The 17,340-nt window shown below is 55.6% G+C and overlaps 1 protein-coding gene across 5 annotated transcripts in view; it reads left to right on the forward strand.

Annotated features, from left to right (window-relative positions):
- Positions 1-17,340, forward strand: part of BCOR (BCL6 corepressor) — a 59,508-nt gene that overhangs the window by 7,356 nt on the left and 34,812 nt on the right. For all 5 annotated transcript variants that reach the window (XM_069873341.1, XM_069873359.1, XM_069873377.1 and 2 more), the window contains exons 2-4: positions 11,780-11,909; positions 13,425-13,503; positions 14,405-17,236. In XM_069873341.1, coding sequence (XP_069729442.1) covers positions 11,824-11,909; positions 13,425-13,503; positions 14,405-17,236 — 2,997 coding nt within the window. In that variant the 5' untranslated portion in view covers positions 11,780-11,823. The remainder of the gene's footprint in view (positions 1-11,779; positions 11,910-13,424; positions 13,504-14,404; positions 17,237-17,340) is intronic.

Genomic DNA, 17,340 nt, shown 5'->3' on the forward strand with positions numbered 1-17,340 from the left:
TAAAGGCACGGGAAGTGGTGGGCTGAGCTCCTCTTCTTTCTAAGTGCAAATTCTCTCCCTGAGCCAAACTTTCTCCATGTGAAAGCTCCTGGCTATGGAGAGATCCTACAGGGATCCCTGATCCCTGGGCAATCCCCTTTGCTCCCACGCCCCGGCGTGCCTGGTTACGCTCTAAGCCTCTCTGGCTTGCCCGCAGCTGTAGGAGGCTGGGCTGGGTGTCGCAGGAAGCCCTTCCCACAGGCTGTGGTACCCCCTGCTTACCTTGCTGTGGCCTGGTCGTGCTCCCCGTGCGCTGTTTTCCTTCCCTCCCGTTTCAGTAGTCAAGCACAAAGTGGATTAGCAAAGCCCCGTGCAGAATTAAGCAGCCCGGTGCGAAGTTATGCTGAGTTCTGCCAGGAGGACTCGCCTGCCTTTTCCCAGCAGACCTCCCGTGCTGTGCTGCGCTCTGCCGTGCCAGGGCCGGCGAGCAGGGGTGGATACTTCCTGGGGTCTCCACGCAGCGGTAAGCGAGGAGAGAAATAGCTCTGGCTAAAGTTGCAAGCAGCAAGGGAAGCCGGAACAATACTTGGAGGCAGGAAGTGATCTCCCAGGGTAAGCGTTTTAATGGAAGTGTAACCTGGCATTGCACAAAAACCCAACCCAGGGCGGCTGCTGCCAGCTAGCTAGGGAGGATGCAGGGCTTGGGGAGATGCGTGGGAGGCTGCGCCGCGCCGTGCCAGGGGCACCCACGGCGGAACCGTGCGTGCGGAGCCGGGGGTGGCTGCGGCACGGCCTGCCCTGAGCAGGCGGCTGAAGGTTGTCTTATTTTAGCTACAGAAATATCTCTCTAGATCTGTTACTGTGTGATCTCGTTCGCAATAAACTGTATTGGCTCCACTCTTTATACAAATTGCTGGTATGAAAGAAAACCCAGGCTATATGCATGGAGGCAGGCATGAGCTAGTGAGATCAGGTTTCCTACTGAGCTCCCGGAGGAGAAGTCAGCATTTGATTGAAGCTACACTTGGTTCTTGGTTCCCAGGGGACAGCAGCCCTGAAATACGAGAGCCCTCCCTCCTTTTTCCCCCCCCCTTCTCTCTCTTCTTCCTCTAAAAGCCTTTGTGCTGAAAGAGCCTCAGTAGGCATGAATCGCTGGTCTCTCACAAGAGTGTGTTGCAGCCTTTGCTGACATTGTTTTGTTAGCGGTGGTTTTTACCAGGCCAGCAGATTTCCAGTTACGTATAGGCGATGAATAGTCGATGATACTGACCCGCGAGTATGCGCTGGCATCACTTGTAGGTGAATCCGATTCGGAAGTCGATTGGAGACATATCGCCTTGGTGTGAAGCACCTTTACCTGCTTGGGGAGCACTGCCCTTTGGCGGGAGTTGCGCCAAGATGGAGACGCGCTTCCAATAAAATCAGCTATTTCCCCTTGCTCGTGCCGGCTCCCAGACTGCATGTAAGCACCTAGCAAGTGCGCTTCCAGCTCCTGTGGCCGCTCCAGGAGTTCGTGCGGTACATGAATTTTAGAGAAAGTCACCCTGTTATGATATTCCTTTACTGATGCGCATTTCGGGTAGCTCCAAGCGAGGAAAGGTTTTCCTCGAGTTGCTTTATTTTCCCCTCTCTTCTGTTCAGCATATTCCACCTCTCCTTTAACTTTGCCGCAGATACAACATCAAGTAAGCGCAGGGAAGGAGGTGCCGGGGGATTTACACTGAAAATTCCAGCTGTGCCCAACAAAAGGCCCACTGCGAGTGTGCAGCACACTCCTTTGCTACCCTGTGGTTGTATCGCCAGCAAAGTTGGAACTGTGCCTTAGCTTATTGGGGTTTTTCTTTCTTCTTCTTTCCCTTACGAGGGAAAGGGCTGAAGGTGGCAGCGGGTCCGTGCCGGGGCCGCCTCGGGGTCACGGCTCGGGGCAAGGCCGGCGAGGGGCCCCTCGGTGGGAGCTTCGCTGCGGGACCGGCCCTGGTGCTGCTGCCGGGGCTGCGGGGACCCGGCTGTCCCTTCCCGGAGACGGGACACGCCGTGTGCCGCTGCGCAGCTGCCAAAAGCCAAATCGGGAGCCGAGCTCGACTTCCCACAGGGCTTTTTGGTCGGGGCTGGAAAAACACCCTCCTCGCTGCGAGGGGAGCCCTGAAGCGCTCGGGACACGGCCAGCATCGGGCTGGTGGAACATCTTCTCCCGGTTCGGAGCATCCCCCCCCCCCCCACCCCGGTTTGGAGCATCCCTCGATCCCGCGGTTCAGAGCATCCCCCCCATCTCCCGGTTTGGAGCATCCCGCCACCCCCCCGGTTCAGAGCATCCCCCCCATCTCCCGGTTTGGAGCATCCCTCCACCCCCCCGATTCAGAGCATCCCCCTGGAGCAGCGAGGCTCCGCCTGACCAACCCCGGGGCACAAGCACGTTTCTGGCCCCGGTGTGTGTGTGGGAGGCGGGTAGAGGGTGTTCCTTGTTTCGAGTAAACCAGCTGCAGTAGTTGATGGTAAAGCAATGAAGGCAGACACAATGCTGCTGTTGTTGGTTTGATCTCTAACTGGGGATTGTTAGTCTGGATTTAACTCCGTGCGAGGAGGGGGAAGGCAAAGGCTGTTTACAGCCAGTGCAAATAACGTGACAGCTGTTGGAGCGCGAAGAGCCCGCGCCTCGCCGGCTCTCGCACACAAAAGCTCCTGCTCGGGGCCGGAGCAGCCCCGGGGCCGCTCCCGGAGGCACCGCCCGGCCCCGCAGGGCACCCGGGGGCCCCGGCCCCGCTCCCCGGCCGCGGCGGCGCTGGAGCAAACGCCGCTGGGCGGAGAGAAGCCTCCCCCCGCCTCGCCCCCCGCCCCCCCCCCCCGGCTCCTTCCCCCTCCTCGCTTCTCTCCTCCTCCCCCGCTGTAGGACCGCGGCGAGGCTGCGGGAGGAGCGGCTCTCCCCGCGCTCGGGAAATCCCTCCCGCCGGTGGAAGCGGGATGGCAGCCGGGACTTGGCCGGGAGCATCCCGGTGGCCCCGCGGGAGCAGAGGGCAGCCCGGCTCCGAGCCTCGGGGGTTACCTCCCGAGCACGTGTTGGCGGGGGAGTTGTTATCTCTTGGGACGGCAGTTGTTATCTCTTGGGATGGGCAGCCCAGATCACCTGGACGGGCAGGCGCTCCTGGAGCTAGGTCCTCGGTGAAAAAACCTCCTCCTCCTCCTGCATAAATAGCCCAAGCGGCTATTCCCTCCTCAAAGCCTCTGTACCTAAGCCCCTCGGTTTGCCTTTTGAGCGTCGGATACAAGATACCGCCTGTTCCTGGAGTTTGCTACAGTACCCAAAGTGGTCTCCCGGCCCTTTCCGAAAGCCTCTGGAAAGTCGAGGGAACTTGGAGAACTGGGTTCCGGCCTATATTTGTCCCTGACATAGTTTTGCTACCTACGAGAATCTCTGTGTTTTATATAGTAAGTGACCTCCATGTACTATTGTCTTTTTGGTGACTCTGGGGTAGAAAGCAGGTAGGAAGAGGAGATGCCTATTTCCTCCCCCACCCCCCTCTTTGTAATTTTGGTCGATGTGTTGTCTTTATCTCTTTCTCTCCAGTCAATCCATTTTTTTTTTTCTCTTTTGGCCTTGACTGTCCCCTTGGTCCTTTATGGATTACGTTGTGCTATTAGTGGCGAAAGCGCGCCAATAGTCATTCAACAATTTTAGCATCAATTCCTATAAACCGGTGTTTTATATGACATGTGCCATTTTTCTACAAGAATACTGCTTGCGAAACTACTTTTGCCTTGGAGCAAAGGCGGAAAGATAAACAAGCCTGCATAGCCAAAACACTGGCAATCTCTGCCTTCCTTCCAAATCTTTTAAAGTCACGGAGTAATATTTTCAGGATTATGCTGCTGCCTCTGAGGAGGGAATGTCGCTGGCGTCGAAGAAAAAAAAAAAAGAAAAAAAGGAGAGGGAAAAAAAGCTAATGCAAATTAGAGAAAAATAATTTTCTTTCAGCGATATGCAATGTATTAGTCACTTGTTATCATGCTTAGAGGCAGACCTCATTTGCGCGTCTGCCAACTCGTTCACATCTGCTCAGAGCTGTTCAGGGCATTTTAACCTTGGCGGTGTCGTGTCGTAGTCCCACGGATCAAGAACGAATAATTAAAGCTCTAAGCAGCGGCAGCAGCAGCAAAAAAATTCATAGCCGCCCATCTGCATGGCAGTTGGATTCCCTGCTTTGTTTCGGTGCGGAGCGCCGGGATGGAAGGCAGGCAGGGAAGGAGGGATGGGAAGGCAGGGCCGGCGCTGGCTGCCCTCCTCTCCGGTGGGGCATCAACGCCACCGCCAACTTTATTTCCATTATCTCCTTTTTTTAATGTAATATTTTTTTAAAATTTTGTTTTATTTTTTTTTATTTCTCACGGAGAAGCCGAGCGTTGCTATTGTGTTTCCTTTTATCTTTCTCTCCCGGTGTTTTCCGAGGCTCTGCCAGCCCTGGACGTGCATTTCTTCTCAAGGGCTGGAGGAGGTGGTGATGTGAGGCTGGGACACGAGAGTTGTGGAGACGTTTACTGAGGTGCTCGTTAATACTCCTTTCGTCACCGAGGCCTCGCCAGGGCTTTCCAGAAGCGCTCGGGAAAGTGTTTCCCAGCAAGGAGAAACGTTAGCGCCCTAAACCCGGCGTAAACTTCGGGGCGAGGCTGATTTTTCTGCATTGTTTAGCAGAAACCGAGGTGTTTGTTTGTTTGGTGTTGGTAAAGGGTGGGGAGGAGGAAAAAGCCCAAACTTCCCAAAGACTTTTTTTCTTCCCTGCGGTGCCCGTGTACCGAGCCCGGTCCCGGCGCTGCTGCGCAGACAAAGCCCTGCGGGGGAACGGGAGGCTCTCAGCCCGGTCGTGCTGGGTAAAACGAGAGATGGAAGCACCTAAGTTTAATATTTCGCTGTTGTGTTCGGTGCAGGAGCCGCCGTTCCCCCGCGGGGCTGCCCTGGAGGTGGGGGGGGGGGGAGTCGGGATGGTTGGGGGTAGCGGAGGGAGCCGCTCCCCATCCATCAGCCCCTCGAAGCTGTTGCTCCGTAAATGAGGGAACCACAGGCCCTGTCAGCCGCAATTATGCAAAATGAAGTCGTCCGTGATCAATATCTCCCAACGTCCCCGACGGATGCGGGGGGGGGCGGTGGATGGGGGTGGGGGGGGTGGGTTAGGAGAGGGCGTCCCGGCTCCGGGCGCCGCGGTGGCCGGAGAGGGAAACCGAGGGCGTACGTCCCATTCGTCACCCCCCTGCCCTCGGTGTGGGGGGTGGGGCGGCGGGGAAGGAAACGGGGGGCCTGGCTCCGGTGTTTCTGCGAGGATAACGTTGCGGAAGCGAGCGCAGCCGTTCGCCCAACTCTGAGCGCTGGGACTTTTGTATTCAGTGCTGGGAGGGAGGTGTGGGGGGGGGTGTCTCCCCGCCTCCCAGCCCCATAAGTTTCCCGAGCTATCGGGGGGAGTGGGGCACGCAGAGCCCGGTGAATGGCGAGTCCGTGACGCTGCGCTCGCCGAACAATGGGGGACGGGCAGGGGGAAGGGGCTGGGTTGGTGGTATTTTTCTTATTCCCCCCCCCCCCGTTTTTTTTTTTTTTGTTGTTGTTGTTGTTTTCCTCCCCCCTCTCTCTTTCCTTTCTATCCCTCCCCTCCCGCAAAGCACAAGCCACACGGGATGAAAGCAACAACAATGAAGGGCTCCCGGGATGCCGAGTGCGCGGCGGGTTAATGGGGGGGGGTGGGGGTGGGCGCGCAGGCTGGCGCTCTCGCTCCCTCCCTTGTCCCCGGCGGCTTTAAATTACCTGAAACGCATATTTCTGCCCGGCCCGCGGTGCGTGGGTGCGTGTGTGTGTGTGGGGGGGGTGTGTGTGTGTGCGTGTGTCCCTCTGCCGCTGCTGCCGCTCCTCCTCCCTCGCAGCCCGGGCTCGGGTGCCTGTTGTCTCTGGCAGCACCAGCGGAAACCTCGCTCCCGCGTGTGTGTGTGTGTGTGTGTGTTAAGTGTGAGTGTGTGTCTCTAAAATGGCGCGGACGACCTGGGTAGGGAGATGCCGCGGCGGGTGGGCGAGCTCGGGGGGGGTGGGGGGGCCGGGCTCTCGCCGGGGGGCCCCGTCTGCGCGGGGGTTTCTGCGGCACAGACGGGTTTCGGCTCGGCTCCCTCCTCCGAGGGAGAGAGGGAGGCAGGGAACCCCCGCACAACGCCCCCCCCCCGCCCGCCCGCAGCCGCGCTGGGGGACGGAGGCGTCGGGGCGAGCGGTGGTTGGGAGCTCCCGGTCGGCCGGCGGGGTCGGTGTTTCCCTCGAATCCCCGGGAAATCCTTCATGGCAGCGATGCCTCCAAGTTGGGTACCAGGCGCCTTCGCCTCCCTCGGGGTGTGCGTGTGTGTCTGAGCCTTCGCAGCTCCTTTAACCCACGCCCCCCACGCGTTTTAACGGTGTGTGGGGTGAGGAGCGAGGGCTCCTGCCCTGCAGATGTCCCGTAACCTTCACGCGTGGCCATCACCCTGTGCCGGGATGGCCCTGGCCACCCCGGCTGCCCCACGGGGACGCGTCTTTGGGGACCGGGGCTTCCCCGGGGGCTCCGGGGTAGAGCGAGCTCCGCGAGCTCCCGGGGAGGGCAGACAGGGTTATTTGAAGGCTCGCCAGCCATTTTAACTCCCCCTTCTTGGCCTCCTCCCCGCCCCCTTCCCCAGTTCCGAGGCTTATCATTAATTGAAAACTTTTTTTTAATTATTTTCTTACTTCCCCCACCCCCGCCCCCCATCCCTCTTTTTGGCTGCCGCCGGCGCTGGGTAGCGCTCAGCAATGATTCTCCTCGCAGCATATGGGAAAGCGCCGCTGCCGCTCGGGCGCGGTGACTGCGCAGGGGCCAAGGCGTGACAGACGGCGCGGGGGGGGGGGGGGGCGCGGGGGCCGCCTCTCCCTCGGGGCCGCCGGGGCCGGGTGGCATGTGCAGCCCACGAACCGAGAGGGAGATGCGGGAGGTGTGTGTGTGTGGGGGGCTGGGGCTGTTTCTCCGCCGAGTGGGGCAGCCGCGGGGGGGACGCCCCGTCGAGGACGCCCCGTCGAGCGCGACCCGGTTGCTCTCGGAGGGCTCCGCCGCGCTGTGTTTACACGGCCTGAAAGTCCCGATCCGACCCGTGACCGTGTGGGAGCAGCGGCGGGGGGGACGGGGGGGACGACGGCGACGGGGACACGGGGAAACGGGGACAGGGCGGCTGCGGCAGGAGCCTTAAAATAAACCTCGACCCCCTTCGCGCTGCCTGCCCTGAACCGAACTGCACCGCTGTCGCGCATGACTCAATATGTATTTTAAATCGGTTTAGCGATCTCGCTGGCGCATTGTGCTTTAGCTTTATGGTTAAATGAAATGCCACACGTCCCGGGTAAAGGTCAAACTTCTTCTTTAATCCGCGGATCCGCGCGGCGGCTACTTAAAGTCTCGCAGCTTCCTCGTCTGGTTTACAGAACGTGTCACCGGCGGGGATGCCGTGTGGAGATCGCAAAAAAAAAAAAAAAAAAAAAAAGAAAAAATAACCCACGGTATCTTTATTTTTAAAAAGAAAACAACACGCAGCCAGCCCCGTTCTTTAAACACTCGTCTAATATTAGATCGCTGCCTGCTGCCAGAGCTCTACAGGGCACATTGTAAAACGACGCAGCAATACGGTGTCTTTAAAGTCTCCTTCCTAGCCGTGGCACAGGCCGTTGTGTTTTTTTTTTTTTTTTTGTAACTCGTAAATACGTAAGTCGGAGGTACAAGATAAACGAGGCACCTCACCGCATTCATAAGCAGCTGCCCGACTTTAGGGTTATAAACACCGCACGGGCGCTGCCCCCTGAATCTAAGCCCCCCCCCCCGGGGGGGTGGGCTGGGGGAGCGCTAATCGAAGCCGATCGCTACGAGTCCCCGCTCGCTTTTCACTCCTCTCGCAGGGATTTTCGCAGATCTAGAAATGATCCCTTCGGTGGCCTGGAAGCGGGCGGGGGGAGGGGCGCTGCTGAAAATCGGAGCCGTCTTCGCGATTTATTCCATCGTTTGCAATACCGGGAAGGCCGGCCGGGCTGTTTACCGGAGCTCCCGCCGCTCCGTCGGTGCCACCGGCGCTCAGAGCCTTCTTTTCCTTCCCTCCCCCTTTCACTCACTCTTCCCCCCACCCCCCCCTCATCTCCCCCCCTCAGGCGGCTGCCGCTGCGCCGCCGCTGGCTCCTGCGGCTTGTGCAGTGGAAACTGGCGCGCTGCCAGCCCCCGCTCCGAGGTGGAAAAGAGTAAAGGCGCCAAAAGGGAACTCGTGCGCCGCTGCAGTTCTCCTCCCGCCCCGTTTCCTGGCTCGCTGCTTCCTCCGACAGCACCCCCCCCCCACCTCCCCCCCTCCATCTCCCCGTAGAGACCACCCCCCCCCTCAGTCGCCACCGGGCACCCCGGGGTGCGGGCCCAGAGGGGGATGCCCGGGCGGCTCTGCCCTCTCCTCCCCTTTCCCCCTGGGGTACGGAGAGCGGCGTCTTCCTCCCCCTCCTCCTCCCCCCCCCTCCCCATCCCATCCCCTTCCCGCGGGCATCGGGTTTTTCTCGTTTCCACGCCAGGAGCGCGTTAACAAAATAAAAAAGTTTCGCTGCTGCTGGCGTCGGTGGTTGCCAAAAGTCTTGTTGACGTGGTGAGGGAGACCCGAACGCTTCCCTTTTTTTTTTTTTTTCCCTTTTTTTTTTTTTTTAAAACCAGCTGCCCGGAACGGCTCGTGTGAGTCTGTGTGTGTGAGAGAGTCTGTGTGTGTGAGAGAGTCTGTGTGTGTGCGTGTGTGTCTCTCTGTGAGTGTGTGCGCGCCCCTGGCTCTGCGGGGCCGTGGGTGTTCCCGGCTCGGCCCCGCTCGGCAGCCGCCGGGAGGCAGGTTAGTGCTTGCAGGCGCTTTTTCTTTCTCCCCACTGGTTTCACACGGCGGCTTCGCTGCGGAACCGCGTGTGCGATGCGCGTCTCTCCTTCCCCCCCCCCCCCGCCTCCCTCCCTCCCTCCCTCCGTGCATCACCGTCTATATTTAGCCGCAAATGGCTTTATCGGCCAGACACCTCCCGGAGGAAATGCCGAGCGCTCTCCCGAGCCCCCGCGGCCCGGGAGGGGGGGGCTGCGGGGTTCTCGGTGGGTGTGCATGGGGTGTGCGTGTGTGTGGTGGGCAGGGAGGAAGGTTTTTTCCGTGCTGGGGCGCTCGGCAGCAGCCGTCGGGGTTGAATAATGGGGCCGCCCCCGCGGAAGCTGGAGATAAAGAGGAGCCGTGCCCCGCAACCCCGGTCCCCTGCAACCCTCTCCCCCATGTCCCCGTTGCTCCCCCAGTCCCCTGTCCCCATATCCCTGTCCCCCACCCTCTGCTTCCCACCACATCCCCGCATCATCGAGGGCTTGTGGTGCCGTGGGTGTTTGGCCGAGCCCCTGGAGTTCCCTGCACCCCGACAGGTTGCCACTTCCAAGGAGAGAGAGAGGAGGAGGAGGGAAGGGAAAGGGCACGTGAAGAGTTAAAAGTCTGCTGCTTGTTGCAATGAAATTATGGCTGGCAGTGGCGCCGCTGCTCCTTCAGCAGACCTCCACTTTTAAACAGTTCACAAGAAGTTCATCAGCGGGGCGATTATAACCTCGCGTGGTGAGCGCCAAGGGGCGGCTGGTGGTGAGCGCCAAGGGGCGGCTTTTGGGGAAGGGGTCGGCAGCCCCTTCGGGGTGAGGGCTCTGACCTGCCCTGGTGGGACATCCCGTGGCGGGACATCCCACGGCATGCCCGTGTCCCGTGCCCTGGCAGTGGCACCAGGACATGGGGGTGTCTATGCAGCTGGCGTAGCTTTTGGCCCCGTGCGACTTCAGCGTTTCGCTATCAGGGGATTGGCAAGCTCTAATTCAGGCCTTATCTTAATGATAAACTTCCAGCGAGGAAGCCGGGAGGGCACAGGCATTGGCCTCACGTGCCCCCGAATAAAAGTGGGGTGCAGGGAGTGGAGCCACGCGCTGCTGAGGTCTGTCTCCTCCGAGCCGGCATCCATCCCTCACGGATGAGGCAGCGCACACGGGGCAGCTACTAACCTTATGTAAAACCCTAAATCACTCTCTCCATGCTGCTGCTGCCTCTATTGAAAACATTACGAGCGGCGCATCTGGAAAACAGTAAATCTGTCCAGAAACCGTCTTTCCAGTGAAATAACTCCTTTTGAATGATAGCGCGGTATCTAATCTCCGCGCATTTCTGTTTCCTCGCAGCGATTTTTGTGGACTTCATTAGGGAAGGCTAACTGTTCTGGAGAGAGGAGGGTCAGCACGCCATTGCATTAATATACATTTGTTCCAGACGTGGAGCTTTGCACAAAAGGCCCTTCTGAGGGGAGAAAAAAGTATTGGGGAACGAGAGGCTTTCCTGCCGTTTTCAGTTCTTAAACCTCTCCGAGCGTGTGTGAAGTATTGTGTTAAAGGCCCAATCTGGGCTTCTTCCCCATTAAATGCCAAAGTGATCATTTGCATATTTTGTAGCCTGACAAAGGAAATGAGTTTGCAGGGGAAGCATGGATGCTTTGGGAGACGTTAGGCATTAAACTCCCAGTGGTCAATCGCCCGTTACTGGCTTGCGTATGTGTGTGCGCGAAAGGAGTATCATGCCTCCCGCTTAAAGGCTTCTATTTTTGTGAGAGAGGAAGAGCTGAGGGATATCCTGTGCATTAAAGGCTCCCCCTACTTATTAACCCAGCATTTAGCAGCAGGATGCAGGCTGAAGCTCAGTCAGAAGAAACGACTCAACCTCCGAAGAGCAATTAAAATCTTGCACTGGAATAAATCATGCGCCGCAATAATCCTGTTAATAAAACGCAGCTTGTCCTGACACTTCGCTCATGCAGCAAACTAGAATTTAATGCGAGTGGAGGTGGCGTTAGGCAACGTAGAGGGAAGGAAAAGCCTTTTCCCCCTCTGCTGCTGGACGCGAAGACGCGGTTACCTTTCACCTGCCTCTCCGGCTGCACACAGTGCCGATCCTCTTGGACTGCTAATACTTCTCCAGCGAGCCCGCTAATGATTTCTTTCCCTGGAGTGAGCAGGCATCATTGAATTACTGAAAGCACTAGCAGCACCAGCAGCAGCAGCAGTAGCAGCAGCAGCTCCGATGCAGAAGCCACCAGGGCTCAGTGCTTAATCAAATCAAGGGGTGGGGAGCTCGCCAACCCACTTACTATTTTTAACCCCTTTCTCCAAGTTAGTCATGTACTGATGCTAAAGGGGAGGTTTTTATTTAGATCCCTTCTGTAGCACCGTCTCTTTGGTTTTAAGTCCTCGCGTGAAAGCTTTATTGGCAATCGGCGTAGCTAATACGCACGGTATGTGGCAGTTCTCGCCGAGCACTCCTGCTCCTGCGCGTCCCTAATGCAGGGCTTTGCTGAGCGCCCGGGGGTAGTTTTGCCTGTTCCCCAGAGCCGGTGGGGTCTCCTTCCTCGGTTCAGCCTGTGCGAGATGAAGGTTTGGGAATTGGTGCAGACTTGGCTGGCTGAGTCATGTCTTGTTCAAATGAAATGCAGTGAAGAAAGTTTTTATTTGTTGATAACCTGGAATGATTCTTAATTTTCTGTATGTGTGCTGGGGAAAAGATCCATCTCCTCTGACCTATAAATGCCCTCAATTTGCTCCTTTATTGCAGGGTATCTCCCTTAGCGGTTAACGTAGGCAGCTCACTCCCCGCACCAATCCTGCATTCATTATTAACTACCCAGAGGGAGGCTGGCTGCTCTGTCGCGGTGTTTGCACTTCCTCCTAGGCGAATCTGCTCAACTTTTTTTTTTTCTTTCTTTTTTCTTTTTTTTTTTTAATAGAATATAAAACTGTGAAGAAAAGCAGCGATCTTTAAGAAGACGTCATGCTTTCTGCAACTCCCCTGTATGGCAACGTTCATAGCTGGATGAGCAATGAAAGGGTCCGCATGTGTGGAATTAATGAAGACAGGTAAATATTTAAGCTTCTGGCAAGTTAAACCACACTGTAATTCTGTAGCGTGAGGTCTGAGAGTTTGCTCGCTTCTCTAATACCGGAGTAGATAGCTGCTGCCTTGCATCGAGATCAGCCCAGCTTGGAGGCGGGTGAGGGGGGAGAGTCGAGACGTGACTGAGAGCGGTAGAAGAGCCGCTGATTTACTATTTAACAGGCAACCTGGGTCAGTGAAGCGGGGACACCCTTTAAAGAGATTACTCCCCAAAGCGGCCTTTAAACGTGCTTTTACAATTAATTTATTATTTCGTATTTGTGAAGGGGAATTAAACCAAATAGTGCACACGTTCTCGTGGTGACTCTGTACGGCAGAGGGGCTCCTGCCTACGGCTTGGTGTTCCCTGCCTTCAGACCAACAGCTTGTCCTCTGAAATAAGAACAGCAGCCTTTCCGCCTCCCACCTTTTTTCCTGCTGGTTATCATTCATTCAATGATAAAAATTCTAGTCTTTTAATAATTTTCAATGGGGTAATGCAGGCACTGGCTGCTGTCCTCTTCCCTTAAACTCCAGCTTTTTATAAAGTGAAACGAGCGAAATGACACTAAACAGAAGCTGCAGGAACGCCTGCGTTTCTCTGTGCCTGCTTTGTGCGGTTTTAGTGTTTTTATGTCTTCTCTTTGAGCCCATGTTCTCCCTGTTGTGTGAAAAGCTTCTGAGAAGCTGGGGAAAGTTCTCTGTCTTTAAGGGAAAAACTGTTTGCAAACATAAACTGGAGGAAAAGGCCAAACGTCTCACTCTGGCGTCGCACCATCTATCCCCACTTCCAGTTATTTAGGCATAATATTTTTACGTGCTCCTTGCATGAAAAGCGACTCTTAAAAATGAATAAACAAGTGTATTAAAATTGTATTTCTGCTTTAAGAAGATGATGTGCCTTTAAGCACTTTGATTGAAAGGAGTTCTTTTGGGTAATGCTGAAACTTTCCTTCTGCTGCATGTCAGCGATTTTTATCCCCAGGATTTGAAATTTGGCACAAAGGTATATTCTTTATCGGTGCTTTCTGTGATAACAAGTCCCAGTGCTGCAACACTGGTGCGGCACAGATGTGCAGCTCACTCTTTAGCATGGAACAGCTGACATTTGTATGATCTTCGTGTGTTTGTGTTTTAATTTTCTCCTCGGCAGCTTTTATGGGTGGTACTTGAACAGGGTATGTTTAAAATGGGATATTCTCTCCTTGGAAAAAGTAAAGGCCAAGGGTGAAAAAGAGAAGACATTGACAAAAATCATTTGTGTTGGAAGAGGCTGCTCTGAGGTGTGCTCGATGTGTTCTTGCTGTCAAAATCCTGTATACTTCCTTTCAAATGGTCCTTGGTTTCTAAAGTAGTTGCTGTCCATTGGCACGCAGAAGGGATAATACGATATCATATGGGACTTCTCTAGGGGAATCAAAATATGGAGTTGATATTATTTTGTACTGGTATGAGATGCACAGGATCTTTTCAAATAGTAGACTTCTGTTTCTTAATAGGAAAATTCCCGTTAATGATGGCGATGCACCGAAAAGCAGACTGGAGTTGAGGGAAGAAAATCACCTGAATCACACTGTGGTAAGAAGTTTATAGCTTCGTGCTGCAGCTGAATTCGTGCCTGTTCTCCCTGCCCTGTCTCCCACCCCTGGGTGTTATTACATGATCCATTTGGAGAAATGATTAAACCAGCTTTCTATTGCAGCTCTAGCTGGGCTTGGGCACACAGCCGTTCTTTCTGTGAGAGTGAAATGAAACTTGATTTCTTTATCTTGTTATTCTCTTGGTGCTGACTTCGTGGTGTTGTGTTATCGTACGATATCATATTCTTACTTTTGGTCCATTATGGGTAATGTCATGCAGCGTACCTGCATGTCTAACGAGAGGTTCATGTAGGTGTTAAGTACATCAACGTTTCAGCGGTTGGTGGTTTTCACCTCCCTTGAGTACACGTAGGGAGGAAACTCAACAGCGGACATTTCTTTAGGCTGCATCCTCAGATGCTTTGCCCTGTGAATCGTGTGGCGATGCTGAGCTCTGGAGCTGCGGCAGAGGGAGAGGTCCTGAAGGAGGAGAGTCTCTCCATCCTTCCCTTTCCTCTCTCTACACTGCCTGCCCATATCCTCTCTCTGACGGGGCTAGGGCTGAGGAGCTGGTTGTTGCATGGAACCGATGCCACCGAGCATCATCTCCGGGCCACTTGTGGCTGCTTGGACTATGGGTCCTCACACTTTTTTTTTTTTTAGCTGATGTATTTTGGGTGTGGAGAGATTTGTATTGATGTTTGTGGTGATATATATTGCTCTGTATGTTCCTGTTCTCCCATTTTCCAGTGCAATCAGCCCCTGTCTGTTTTCGTGACAAACAAGGTGTTTGCGTTGGTATTATTTGTCTTCAAATGCTGACATGTCTGTAGCTGGATAGCTGGAGCGGTGGTCATTGTAGCGAAATGTGAAAGTAACATATTTCTTGTTCTGTAAAGGTGGATGCAACTACAGCCCATCGCATTGACAGTCTCGCAGCTCTGACTATGGACAGGTCTGGACTCATGCGAGAAGGACTTAGAGTCCCTGGTAGTATTGTCTATTCCAGCTTGTGTGGACTCGGCTCAGAAAAATCACGGGATGCTACAAGTTCGATAGCCGGGCTCGGATTTACTCCTGAAAGAAATCCAGAGATACAGTTCAAGTCTAATCCTCCTGAAGCGGTAGAAAATGCACCTGTCTCTGGAAAAGCCCCGAATGGATTCAGTGCTATTTACAAAACGCCACCTGGAATACAAAAAAACTCTGTCCCGACGGGGGAGACGCTGGGTTTGGACCGAGTTGCGGGTGACAAGCAGAGTCCCCTCGGTGTCAATGGTGCTAGTTACCTAAGGCTCCCCTGGGTAAATCCCTATATGGAAGGCGCGACACCCGCCATCTACCCTTTCCTTGACTCACCAAATAAGTATTCGTTGAACATGTACAAGGCATTGCTACCTCAGCAGTCCACCTACAGCTTACCGCAGCACCTGGCTTACTCGCCTGTATGTACGAACGGTGAACGTTTTTTATACCTGCCTCCCTCCCACTACGTTACCCCACACATCCCTTCGTCGCTGGCGTCACCCATGAGGCTCTCTACTGCTTCGGCTTCACCGGCAATCCCACCTTTGGTGCACTGTCCGGATAAGAGCTTGTCGTGGAAGATGGGTGTCAGCCCCAGCAACCCTGTCGACGCGCACACCTACCCCCACATCCAGAGCAGCAAGCAGCCCAGGGTCCCTGCTGCCAAGCCGGCTCCTGCCAACATTCCAGCGGACCCCGCGCTCCTGCTGCCACACTCGCCCCGGCCGTCCCCTCGCCTCCCTTTGCCCACCCAGGCTGGGGATGCCTACACCGACTTCCACAAACACTTCCCAGGGATCACCACCTCTCCCTCATCTGCTGTTACGCTCCCCAAGCCCTATGTGAACGTCGGCAGTGAATTTCCAGCCTCTCGCCTCTCCAACGGGAAGCTTCCCAAAGGCAGCGATGCCGGCGAGGCACCCCCGCCGGCTGCTCCCCACACACGGAAAGCTGGCCACGACCGGAAAGACAGCAGGTCCCCTCCTCTCCTGGAAAAGCAGACCCCAACCAAAGATGTCACTGACAAACCGCTGGACTTGTCAGCGAAAGTCGTTGACACGGAAATCGCTGGCAAGTCAGACCACAGTAAGAAAATGACACCGACGGTGCTGGTGCACAGCAGGGCAGGAGGAGGGGGGCCACACTTACCTAGCAGCGACATCATTCAGAAAGAAGCCATTTCTCCTGGGAATGGCTGCCCCATCTACAGACCTGAAATTATCAGCACGGCGCCCTCCTCCTGGGTTGTTCCTGGTCCCAGCCCTGGTGAGGAGAGTGGGAAGAGCATCCAGCTGAAGAACAAGGCACTGGACTGGGTGATCCCGCAGCAGCGGAGCTCCTCCTGCCCCAGGATGGGTGGCACAGAGGCGGTCGTCGGCAGTGTTTCAGGGACGGTGTCGGTGGGGGGACGGCCAGCGTCGGCGTCACCGGCTCCCAACGCCAATGTGGATTGCGCCAAGACGACCAGGAGCTCCACGGAGAGTACTGCGTCCGTCATACAGCATGTCGGGCAGCCCGTCGCCACCCCCGTGAAACACAGCAATAAGGTGGCCAAAACCTGCAGCCAGGAGGCCAACTTCAAGGCAAGCGAGACCGCCCTGACCTCCAGCCCCATCTTCCTCCCGCCCAATGAAGCATTTCGCTCCCCACCTCTGCCCTACCCCAGGAGTTACCTCCCGTACCCTGTGCCGGAGGGGATAGCCATTAGCCCTCTCTCCCTCCATGGGAAAGGACACGTGTATCCGCACCCTGTCTTGCTGCCCAACGGCAGCCTTTACCCTGGCCACCTGGCTCCCAAACCCGGCCTCCCCTACAGCCTGCCGGCAGGGCGGGGGGAGTTCATGACTTACCAGGACGCTCTGGGGATGGGGATGGTGCACCCTATGCTGCTGCAGCATTCAGCTTTGGAGATCAATAAGGAGGAAAAGGTGGAAAGAAGGTCACGGTCTCATGAGAGGGTCCGCTATGAGGACCCAGCTCTGCGGGGCCGGTTGCCGGAGCTCCTGGAGAGCAGCGGGAAGATGCATTTCGAAGTACCCAGTGACAAGAGCGTGAAATTGCACCAGAGCTCCAGCCACAGTAAAAACCTGGCCAAAAGTGACAAACACCTCTTCCCTGATCTTCTGCGAGATGAGCAAGAGGCTAAAGGCGAAGCGAACGTAACGAATGTTGGCTTTGCTACTGAAAGCGGTAATCAGGCTAATGACCCTACAAAGCACAAGGTAGAGCAGGCGTCGCAGCACAGAGATTTTATTGTAATGAGAGAGGAGTTTGGGAGAAATAATGATCTTCACGAAACCTATAATTTCAAGCAAGCCCAGAGTTCATCAGTGTTCGGCTTAAGGAAGGAAGATTTATCTGTGAGCCAGCCTAAGGAGAGAGTAACGATCCAGCCTTCGTCTGCTTTCTTGGAAAGTACTCATGACAGTGATGTTCCGGCTCTGGCTTTTGGCAAGGTGCAGGAGGACGCGAAGCCGTTCTGCATGGGGACCGCGCCACCCAGCATCGACACCAGCCAGCCCTACACCAAAGACGGAGCCGACGACACAGAATCTGCTGATGGCAAAACACTGAAACCCAAGCCATCTAAGTTGGCCAAGAGGATCGCAAACTCTGCCGGTTACGTAGGTGATAGATTCAAGTGTGTGACGACCGAACTGTATGCAGACTCCAGCCAGCTCGGCCGGGAGCAGCGGGCATTGCAGGTGAGTCTGCGCGGTCCAAAGGCCGCCGCGCTTTTTGTCGTTATTTCTCTGTTGCAAGTCACGGTCAAGTATTAAAGTTGAGAGAAGCAACACAGGTGGGGAGA

Source organism: Phaenicophaeus curvirostris, chromosome 1, assembly GCF_032191515.1.
Source record: "Phaenicophaeus curvirostris isolate KB17595 chromosome 1, BPBGC_Pcur_1.0, whole genome shotgun sequence".
Taxonomy (NCBI): Eukaryota; Metazoa; Chordata; class Aves; order Cuculiformes; family Cuculidae; genus Phaenicophaeus; species Phaenicophaeus curvirostris.